The 12,083-nt window shown below is 34.6% G+C and overlaps 1 protein-coding gene across 1 annotated transcript in view; it reads left to right on the top strand.

Moving 5' to 3' along the window:
- LOC127844785 (uncharacterized) overlaps window positions 1-12,083 on the top strand; it is a 73,362-nt gene that overhangs the window by 51,386 nt on the left and 9,893 nt on the right. Inside the window, exons 51-64 of the mRNA XM_052375245.1 lie at window positions 93-194; window positions 629-760; window positions 1,564-1,793; window positions 1,993-2,134; window positions 2,511-2,636; window positions 3,240-3,398; window positions 4,425-4,635; window positions 5,268-5,446; window positions 5,935-6,045; window positions 6,640-6,799; window positions 7,491-7,624; window positions 10,023-10,136; window positions 11,310-11,381; window positions 11,665-11,778. Of these exons, the coding sequence (XP_052231205.1) occupies window positions 93-194; window positions 629-760; window positions 1,564-1,793; window positions 1,993-2,134; window positions 2,511-2,636; window positions 3,240-3,398; window positions 4,425-4,635; window positions 5,268-5,446; window positions 5,935-6,045; window positions 6,640-6,799; window positions 7,491-7,624; window positions 10,023-10,136; window positions 11,310-11,381; window positions 11,665-11,778 (1,986 nt within the window). The remainder of the gene's footprint in view (window positions 1-92; window positions 195-628; window positions 761-1,563; window positions 1,794-1,992; window positions 2,135-2,510; window positions 2,637-3,239; window positions 3,399-4,424; window positions 4,636-5,267; window positions 5,447-5,934; window positions 6,046-6,639; window positions 6,800-7,490; window positions 7,625-10,022; window positions 10,137-11,309; window positions 11,382-11,664; window positions 11,779-12,083) is intronic.

Raw genomic sequence — 12,083 nt, 5'->3', positions numbered from 1 at the left:
AGTTAATAGTTATGGTTATAGGAATTAAAGTATGTATTTAAGCGGTCAGCAATACTTTACATACAGATCCAAAACAATACGTTTTCTTGCAGTTTTAGCGTGTGAGCCACGCTGCGCCGAGCAATGTTTGTCGACCAGGCGCGTGTGTGATAAGGTCATGGACTGCTTTGGTGGTGAAGATGAACTTGATTGTGGTAAGCGATAATGAATGTTTAAATAATGTTACTCGTTATACATTTAAACGATACTGAATGCAAACGTATCATCTTACTGAGGCAGATTCTCAAAGAGAATATTTTATTTTCAAAATAAAATTCTTGTTCAGGTGGTGAAATAAAAATGTTTTGTGTTCATGTCCTATCACATAATTATAATCTTAGATGATAAGTTTACCAATAATTGATTTCCATCCGAAAAAAAGCAGGCTTAACTTTCCACCCACGTCCGTTAATAATTTGACACGAAAATAAATCTGTTTGCATTAATTTTCGTAGAAAACATACTGACTTTTAATAAAGAAAAAACATTATTCAAATAATTTTGATAATCGTCAATATTTACCAAATATATCCATTTCCTTTGCAACGCATGTTTTGTAGAGCAAATGTTTTTTGTATCTCTTCGATAGGCTTCAGCATCTCGTGTAACTTCTCGACCTCAGACTGCGGATATACGGCTAGCCCGGTTTCCTCTTTAGAGTGGACACGCGAGAGGTCCCACACGTATAGACAGGGAAACAACACGTTTACTATTTCACCAGGTAATCTTTGTAAAAATCCAAACTAGATTTCATGATAATTTATTTGGAAACACATTACAATACTATATCACATGTTTACAATCATGTGCAAAATTATTTTTTTCACAATAATTTGTCTATTAAAGAACAACACATACAATGTTAAACCAGGAAAGGTTTCGAAGTAAATAAACTGCTCTCAATAATCTGAAATGTTATCAATGTTTTTCCATAATTGATTCGAACACATAGGTGAACTGAACACTCCGCTTTAGGTTGTCATAATAAGATATTCAAATTGCATAGATAAGCATGTGTCGTTACACTGACTTTTTACAAGATCCACACAAAACAAATTAGTATCAACTATTGGAGCATGTTGTGGCCTTACACCGAAGGTACACTTTACTTTTAGAAAAACAAGCTAGATACCTGTATCAATTTTCATAAAAGCTTAAACTGATATTGTTTCAGTTGAAGATGGTCATTTCCTGTCACGCAAAATGTTGCTTATATAACAGGCCTTTTCATTTCTGTTGCAATAATTAGAAAATAGCAATAAATTATTTTCAAACATAAATAATGATTTTCATTTTCAGCCATGCGTGAGCACAAAATGATGACAAACTGCATATCTAAAACCAACCTACCTCATATACTTTCTTTCTGTGTCAAGTTTCGTTAAAACCTTAAATGCTTGTTTTATTTAAGCCGTTGGTGACCACATACTTATGTCTTAGTTTATGTCTAGAACCATCTTACAATCTATATATATCTGCCTTTTGCAAGCTTCGTTTAAACCTCAACTGCTTGTATTATTTCAGCCGTTGCTGACCACATGCTTATGACAAAAATCACCTCAAGAGGCAGCCTATCCCTGTCTGTTGCCAGCTCCAAACAGTTCAAGCTTAGGGAGGCCTCGTGTTTGTTTTTCACGTACGCTGGCTCCCTTGAATCTCTCTCTGTTCTTGTCTTGTCAACAGAAGGCGCAGAAAACCGTAACTGGAGCGATTATGCTGTCAGTCAAGGGAAGGGCCGTTGGCGACCTGGTCAGGTGAGAACAAGACAATTTGTTAATTAAATACATTCAAGAAAAAATACAAATAAATCTTAAGTTGTTGCAGAAAACCACAGGAGAGCGGTAACATTTCATTTATTGTATACATTTATTTATATTAATAGTAATGGTTTAACAAATGTAATAGTTAATGCACTGATATATGTAAATCGCTCATTTCCAATGTCCGTTACAGATTGCAATTCCTGCAGGCTCATGGGAGATCTTGATAAGCGCTAGTCTCCTTGGATATACAGAAGATCCCTTTGTCAGGCAGCCATTCGTGGCTATTGACAACATAGTCTTGTCAACCGGACGGTGCGATTTAAACTTATCAGGTGATCTACCGTAATATTGCATTGAATTTTTTTGATATCTAAAGACGGAAAACATTATACATGCAGAAGAAAAATAAAGTCCAGATACATGATCAGGAGTCAAATTCTGTTTATATAATGAAAGTTACAGAAATACTGCAACAGGACTGGACAAATAAACGTATAGGCAATATACCTACAATTATAACAATGAGTGGTTTTAAGTAATAAACAGCCACACAGTCGAAATTATCATTTAAAAGTATTCTTTTGCTTTCGATGAATACATAAATAGTAGTTGCTACATTTGATACATTTCCAGTAGTCATCTTGCATATGTAAACCTTAAATAAAAACAAATGTAAATAATGTTCAGCACATCTGGTTTTTATTGCAGTGTGCCCACCAACTACGCCTTACAAATGTAGCGACGGCAGTAAATGTTATGATGACCACAATAAATGTGACCGTAGTAATTACTGTGATGATGGAACAGATGAAAGCACGGCAGTGTGTGGAGAAAGTAAGAAGATATAACTTTTAAAGTTTTATAAGTTATTGTTCTATGTAGTAGCTTTTTGTAACAGCTATAAATCGAGCCTATATACTTATTTTGATATAACTTTGTCATGTTTTCATTTAGCAATATTATATTTCATTTTTATTTGTTTATTATTTTGTTGTTGTTGTTTGTTAGATATTTTGTAGGTCGGATTTATATGTTTTAAATATTTTTATGCGCTTTTCTTCAGTGTTTAGGTATGAGAGATTTTACATTTTCAATTTATTAATTCTAAATTTACTGATATTCCTTTATAAAAGTTCTCGGTGGCTTTTAACTATTTTAAAGAAGGGAGTGTTTATTAAAGTTAGAAACAATGGCATTCTTTTTAAAATACTTTTAAAATACTTCTAAAAGGACAGCCGTGTTTGACAGTAAAGATAATTATGTAAACAGTTTAGTCTAACGTTTTACGTTCAAACTCTATTTGGATTGAGCGTTTCATCAAAATAAATATTTATAGCCATGTAACTTAGTATATTTAGAAACAAATGAGGGTTGGAATTATAACGGAGTTTTCAGGTTATATTTATTTCATATTCAACTGTCTGTGCCTATATCCAGTGTACCTGATCCCATGTGACTTTGAGGATGAAGCAGCATGCGGATATAACCTTGTTGATTCAAATGTTCTTGTCGCCAATGCCGACGGTCAATGGCGTAGACGAGGTGGATATGCGCATCAGATACCACCATACGACAATACGTTCGGAGATGATCGAGGCAAAATATTAATATTTATTTTTATGAAAGCTATGCTTTTTGCAGATCACAATATGACTGCTTGATTTAATTTATATAATAAAAATCTATACCCGTTAAACTGAATTAACCAACCTGCCTATCAATCTGTCTGTCTTTATGGTATAAACATGTTATGAATAATTTCTTCGGGCTTCAACGGCGACTCTACAACCTCTGTCCCATGTCACGCTGATGTTCTTTGCGTTGCCACTGCGTTTATAGCGTCCTAAGGGAGATCTAATGGCATTTTAACTGGGACAATGAACGGTTGTCGAACTTTGATGTTTGCATTAAATACATCTAGACAATACACCCACAGTTGTCGCCGTATCCCTGGCGCTTTTGCCTTGGATACCGTCTTCATGCATTTGATTGACGACCCCGCGCCGTTGTTATGCGATCCTACCTGTGTAGCCTTAAGAACGCATTAAGAACATCCGCACGATGTGACGAGGGTATAAGATTGAATGAGGGCTGGGTATATCAATTACTTTCGCTGAAACCCAAATTCGATAACAGTTAATTAGTGAATGACAACTTATTGATCGATTAATCAAAAATTGTATTCCATCTCACCATCAAATATATCTGTCCCCATATGCAATTTTGTGACAAAGCTCTTGTTCTGTTTTTTGTTAGTATTGACAGTGAAAACTATTGGCTATGAATTGGTAACATATGTTATTATTATAGAAATATATTTTTATTTAAATAATGATTATCAGTTGCTGATAGCTTTTTTAAAAAATTCACATAATATTTTCACCTTTGCAAATTACCAATTTATATGCTTTACTTATTTACATTATCTAACAGGATAACGCATGTGTAACATCTTGTGTGGCCAATTTTTAACAATATAATTATGTTGAAACAAATAAAAATTGTTAGTTACCTAAACGAATGTCCTATTTCTGTACTAAATCAATACAATTTCTTCAACGTGTATTATTGTTAAAATAATGGCCATTAAAAGTAACCAGTTGTATTTTTGTTCTAAATAAGGGCACTTTGCTCACTTCTCCGAATGGCTGGTCCACTCTTCGTCATTCGCTCCTCATACGGGATATCTGAGTTCACCGAGGGAGACTTTCAACACAGATGGCTGCATCCAGTTCTGGTACTACCTCAACGGAACCGCCACTCAACCAGACGCTTTGTCCGCGCAGATCTATGTCCGCCTACTGTACAGCAATGGTGTAACGGAGCTGCGCTGGTATGTAAACCATACGGGTTAATTGCTACAGTGTTTGAAATAAGAAAACATTATTACTACAAATTAAGTAAAAGCAAGATTTTTGAAAACTAGAGATGTCAACAGAGAATATATGGTTGGTTACTTTTAATATCATGTGATATCAGACGAATCTGATTTGGCACATTAAAAGGCGAGGCTTGCAATATCGGTGTAAAACGGTTGCCTCACTCCTTTGACATTCACGAGAGTTATTGCGCTCAAATAAGAATTCATTTTTGGTATTGATCTGAGACAAAAATTATCCAAATGTTAAAGCAGTACACATGCGTTTATTTTCAAATTATTCCGTCACTACAATTTGTCAAGTAGCTATTGTCCTTAAATTATAAATCGTCTACAGTATGTAAATACAAGTGTAAGTGACATATTGTTAGTTTTTCAGGATTACATATTTTCCAAAATATATTAAGAGCAATAACGTTAGTTTTTGCATTCACAATATTTAAACTTTGTTCATAAAGTCGTGTACTCCAAGCTCAACTATTTAAAATTACGTTGAACATGTGCAGATAGTTTCCTAAGTGGGTATTGTATATATACATGTCCCTTGTCGTGCAACCACGTACTCTTATGATATTCCTAACTTATAGGTATGACCAGGTGAACCGAAAGATCAATACTTGGATTCAGGGCGGAGTTCCAGTACGTGGTAATCAGGAGGTGTACCTGGAGATCACCGCCATCGTCTCTGAACCCCCTACAGCCTGGCCCGGCACTGTTGCCATTGACGATATCAGCTACCAAGAAGGAGCTTGCCTAATAGCACAGTGTATGCTATCTGGGTTAAGATTGATGGAGTTGTTGGTCTTTTAAATATTTTTTACATACAAATATGATACAATTTTATTAAATGTACGTATTGTTAATATATCAGCAACAAAATATTAATTTTTAAAAAAGTCACCATTAGTTGTTTGATGGTATTATTTGATAATCAACCAAATTATTTACGATCTTAAAATACTCAGCTTCTTTTGCTGTTTTCGTTTTATAACTATTTTTTTATCCAATTATCACGAAACATTGCACAAGCCCCTATGCATGACATGCTGTCTCGACCAAGGTGACAATCAGCTAATCGGCTTAGAATTGTGCAGTTATAGCTTCTTAAATTATCTTCATTTGATCTTATTACCTTTTTAATGAACACATTCTTGTAAAGAATGCTATTAAATATATTTTCAGAAATATATTTATTTAATGAATAAACAATTGTCAATTGTAAACTAAGTATATAATGTATTGTTCTTTTTTTAGCTTGTACAACTTCCATGTTCATGTGTGCAGACCGCTCTGTCTGTATTCCTCAGACCTTTGTCTGTAACGGAAACAGGGAGTGCCTTGACGGTACAGACGAGGCTAACTGTGGTAAGTTTTTACAGTTCACTAAGCGTAATGCAAGGTACAGGCCCAGATGTGTCAAGTTTGATATATTTTGTGGGAGTGTTCTCAAGATTTCCAACCACAAACCACAGGAAAGGGGATCGAGAGTGTCTCGGATAAATGCATTAGATTGTCGGTGCAATAAGGCTGAACTAACCGGGTTTAAATTAACTAATTAACAATGTTTTTGGAGTTGAGTTTGCTTAGGTATCATACAAACCAAGGAATTAAATAATAGAGCAAAGTCTTGTAATATAACACAACGCAAACGCAAATATGTATGTACTGAAACACAACAAATGTCTGAAAAAAAAACAAATGGCTTTGATCTCATAATTTCAGTAATTTAAAAGTAGACTGCAATTTATCAGAAATTGTTGAAATTTTATGTTTTCTGCGACAAGTGGAAAGGTAAGAGACCATGCCACATTTCCAGACCATCACATGTCTTTTGCTTCTATTGGCTGGTATGTTGTAGTATATGTGTCGAACGAGTAATTACAATCGTCCAAAAAAGAAAGGGGAAGCATGACACGATAAGCAAATTAATGTTTCTTACAATATGTATGTACTTTCCAGCACGTCGTCCAAACGGTGCTATTGAACTATCTGGGGGTGATGGAACCTACGGCGAAGTGCGCTATTTTATGGATGGGGCGTGGAAAGAAGTCTGCTATCCGTCATCTAATGCAACTGCGTTTGCAGTCTCCAACACCATTTGTGAACTGGATGGATTTGTGTATGTATACACTTTCAGCTCAACTGTTGTGTACAATGTGAGCTTCTGAGATGGCCTACGTCGATCTTGCGTTGTCCGTTTGTGCGTCCTCCATTTTTGTATGTCTTGATCTAAACCCTGAGTCGTTGTTCACGAAACTCACCAGGAATCATCCTAGGATAATACTATTTCAAAGAATTAAACTCGTTATTGTCCGCTCCGTATATTGGTCACCAGAGTTAGAAATGGATTTTAAAAATAAAAACTCTTAAACATCTTATTGTGGCCTTATATAATTTTGGCTTAAATCATGTCCTTTGGTCAAAACTGGCCACACAACGGAGCTGAGACGATTTATATATTTATTATGCAAACTATTTTTTTTGGATCTTCTCATCAGACCAAAAGCCTCAGACTTTGATATTCTGTATCATAATTTGGTGGCCCTCGACTTAATTTGTTGAAATCATTAAACAGTTTTCCAAACGCTTTGAGAAGCCTGTGTAATATATATATATATATATATATATTGAACAATACAAACAATTTTTGTTTCATACCATAAAGCTGAGAAGTTTGTTTTTCAATTAATTTTGTAAAAAGCCAATATTTGAAATTCTTGACAATATTATTTTTACCGTAGTTTATTTATACTTAGAACATCAGCAGCATTATGCGGTGTCATCGTCATCATTGAATGTGAAAATTTCAGGGGTCGTGTGGAGGCATATAGGATCTCCAGATACCCGTATGGCTCCACCGTGCAGCTCTCGTGCAGTAACGGTTCCTGCACGGCATATTCTTACAGCTGTTCAACTACAATGGGAGTTCGCTGCTCAAACTATGGTTTGTCACATTTGTGTGCCGCATAATGCTGCTGTTTGTAAATAAACTGTTTTAGACGTGGATGGTTATGTTGTTTTTAGCTCAGATCGATCAATTGAGACGACCTGTTATCGTTCGTGTGTCTTCAGACGTCAGTCGTCCGACAACTTTTCATTCAAGCGACAACAAGTTCTAAACACTGAGAAGATTTAAAGAAAAATTCACAGGAATGATCCTTAAATAAGTTAGATGACACACTGTCATAAATGTTCAGATGGTTTTTGGTCCGCTGCACACGTAGGTCACCAGAGCTCAAAGTAGAATTTTTAAAAGCAAAATACACACAATGATCAAAGGGTTGAAATCAGATGTTTTATTGTAAAGTTGTCCTCTTTATAGTTAGTTCAGGGGTCTAAACTTGCAATTACCTAGGGGTCATATGATTAACAGCAGGTTAACCAATAATGTAAACAAACATTTGTAAAATCGCAATGGTCAGATGCATAATATTTGAATGTTAAATTGTAAAGTGGTCCGCCACAAAGCGTGTTAACATCATACCTCTCAGTTCAAAACTGTACATACCCAATTACACATGTGAGCAATATCGGCTTATTGTAGCCTTCTTGATTCAGTAAAATCTCGGATGCTAGCATTATATCGGTAATAGCGAACATATATTGACTTTAAATGATATGGATAAAAAAGAAACATGAGAACGTTATACTGTTTTCTCTATAGGTAACTTACACTGTATGGATAAACTTAAGATATGGGGGTTTGCATGTCCGCATTTAGATGTGACAACTTTATGAAGCAAATAATTACTTCGACAATTAGTTAGCGCTCAAATTGAAGCTTCAAATATGTCACGACCACGAAGTTATATGTGCAATTCTCTGTTTTCATGCCAAATGATAAATATACCCCACGTCATTTAGGCTTTAACATAGCTTACATGGAAATAAGGGGAAATTAGTCAAGGTTTTGATGGCATAGTTCTTGTATTATTTTTAGTTAAGGCCACTCCAAATTGATTTGTTGGTCTACGGATTTTTTTTTGAAAACAGGAAAATTCTTGAGCGAGCGAAGAGCGAAGAACAAAACAATACATTTCGATAGAAAAATATTGCATTATCAAGAGATACAGGTTTAAACAGCTATATTTTACATTCAAATCAATTCTTATACAAAGAATATATATCGACCTCATATTTATAGGAGTAAGTTGCATATGAACTTTGACCACGAAATATACATGTTAACCATATCATTGAAGTGAGGGACACATGTTTATATTGTATTAATGGAAAAACACGTCAGCATATATATTTGCTTATATTCGTTTGAAGTTTTAAACAGTGAAAGCTGTGAAAAGGTATACCATGTTGCAAGCTGTGAAAAGGTATACCATGTTGCAATAGCACTTGAAGAGGGACAATCATCAAAATGATATTGACAGACAGTCGGACAAAGGTCATGCATATATTCCATTATCGCAATCTTATTTTAAAAGAGGCATATCGATGGCTAGTACGGTATTGTATTTTTCTTAAATAAATTTATACATTACAAAGAACTTATTTGATGTTTCTGAAATACAAGGACCTAGCTGTTAAACATGTTCCGTCAACCATTATTTTAAAAATGATAAAACGTTGTCCCTGTGAAACTTTTAAAACCAGCATTTAATGATTTTATGTTTATTTTTTGTTCACTTAAAATTGTGTTATAGGAAAAATTTGCCTACATATAGGGAAATACCGTCCATATGCCCGTTTAATGAGGAACAGTTTATAAAAAAACTTACGTCATGTTTCCCGATGTTGTTTGAAATCGAACATGCTTCAACGGTATCTGCTAATAGATGCATGTTCGAACGTAAACAAATACATTCAAATAATTTGTTAAAACGGTCACGACAGCGAAACATGTACTGCTCGCGCAGTAAGCCATTTGTTTTTTGGTCGTCTCGATCGAATTTTTTAGCGTCTGCAGTTATCGATTAAAAAGGTTACGAAACACTATATTTGTCATGCGTATTCAGCGTCAAAATCGTTTTTGATATATCGCGTTTTTTTTGTTTTTTTTTCTTTCACAAATTAAAAAAATACATGCTCTATGGTTACAGAAGGACACAAAAATTAGTGCGAGCGGTAAAAAAAAAAAATCCATTTTGAAAAAATAGGTGCGGCAAATCCGACGACCAACAGATCAATTTAAAGTGTCCTAAGAGGAACACAAACTGCTGATGTTAAGCTTCAGACTTCTAAGTGCGCATGGTCGGTTTTATGATAAAATCACACATATTTCCCGTCGTCTATCAGGCTTTAGGTGACTCATTCAACCTATGAATTTCTAATTGAACAATCAGGCACAGCTTTTGGGATGTACTGACCTCTTCATACTTTCTTCACAGCGTGTTTCTCGGGGGAGAGGCTCTGCGCAGGCACGGTGAACACGTGTGTTCCAAACACAAGATTCTGTGACGGCTTGCCGGACTGCCCGGACAACACGGACGAGATGGAGTGCTGTATGTGCTTATTTGACACACTTTACAATACAAGTGACTTGAATAAGTGTGCACTAAAATCTTTACAATTTAGCTAATTGAAAAACTACTAAAAACATGTTATAATACTCGGGAAATTTAGAGAGAAGTGGAAAACAATACCCATTACGTATTATACAATTTATCAAAAATTGAAATTACTCTGTTAATTACTTCAATACTTATCTTTTTAGTATGTGAACATCTTAGAGCTCGATATATTCCATACCAATAAAAACGATGCCATATGTAAAAGCAATACTAGAACACAAATACAAGTATTTAAATTGAATTCCCAAAGTTGTTAGAACTTATAGTGAATATGTTCATTGTAACAAAAATATTATTTATTATTGAGATGTATAGTATATTTCAGATAAGGTAAAATAGCAAATAAATATATATCTTTCGTAAAAATCATTTTAGAAGACAATATAGAAGATTATGTACATAATTAATAAAAAGGATGTTAATGGCACATGGCTTAAAAGGGCCTGTGCACATATTTTGGGCATGTATTGAAGTTTGTCATTAAATGCTTTATATTGATAAATGTAAACATTTGATCTAAAAGCTCCCGTAAAAAACACGGATACAATTAAAGAAAGAAAAAAATGTAACCCTCAACTTAGCTCGAGCCCCTGTCCCCAGGAGTACAAGTCTATCGCTTACACCACACGGCCATCCGCGCTCATTAAATGAGTCATGAATTTAATACTACATGTTTATATATAAGCAATTTTCATAGTATCACCAAATATAACGACAACAACAGAACTCTCCAAATTATGCAATCGTTTTGCGTTGCAACGCTTAATAATTTTCAGGTATATAAATCGGCCAAAGATGCATATAATGGCTATTTTAGAGCATAGTAAATGTTCATTATTACTGTTTCCTCACACATATCATAACTACAACAAAAATTTGCGAATCTGAAACATTTTTTTTTAATTTTGTCAATTTACCGAAACGTGAAAAGGCCCCTTTAAAATATATATGAACAAACGTTACTTGCGCAAGAAGATGTCCTGACTGGGGTTATTATACGATCGGATTGGTTGTACTCATAGGATCAAGGAAATTCATTGCATGTAATGTGTGGCATTACATGATTGCATTTGCTTAAGGATCATTTTTGTTTGACATTTACAGTCTGTGATATGGACGCGGTTGATGATAACAGATGCAGAAAAACACTCGATGAATGCATCGACAAGAAGTGCCGTAAGATTATCTTTCTTATTATTTACTGTCTGATATAATTCAGCTCCTGCATCTTATTGTTCAATCTACACATGTTCGTGGCTTCCTACGTGTTGCATATACTTTCTATTAAAGAAGAATGCGTTCTTCATTACGCTTATCCTTTCTCACAAATACGTTATGTAGGGATCTGAATAGAAAACGGATTTCGCTATTTACGGATATGAAGTATTTCGAAAAACATTGATTTTTTAAACCCTGATATTTGATATGTTATGAGAACATACTGCTTGTACTATTTCAGGGACATGTACTGAACAAAACAAGTTCGAATGCATGAACCATGAGTGTGTCCCCAAATCTCAGAGATGTGATGGCATCAAACACTGCAGTGATGGTTCCGATGAATACAGATGTGGTAAGTTATTCTCTGCTTTTTATATCGTTAATTATCTGTTTATACTCCCCAATATAGGAAATTGCTCACACATTTTTCGTGTGTAAATCTCAATTAACAGTTTTATTGAAATGAATGTGTGGGATTGTAGAATGAATTTCCCCAATAAGTATTTCCTCTTATCTTTCGTACTTGATGTCCGTCCGTCATTCCATTCATCACAAAATTTGTTTCAAAGCAAAATCTCTTACTTTAATTGGAAGAAACCTGACATGAAGGTTTGACATGCGCATATTGCTAGGTGATAGGCTCCATTAATGTTACAA

Source organism: Dreissena polymorpha, chromosome 9 (genome assembly GCF_020536995.1).
Source record: "Dreissena polymorpha isolate Duluth1 chromosome 9, UMN_Dpol_1.0, whole genome shotgun sequence".
Classification (NCBI taxonomy): Eukaryota; Metazoa; Mollusca; class Bivalvia; order Myida; family Dreissenidae; genus Dreissena; species Dreissena polymorpha.
Note: the sequence above shows the minus strand (reverse complement) of the source record. Positions and strands in the feature narration are given on the sequence as shown.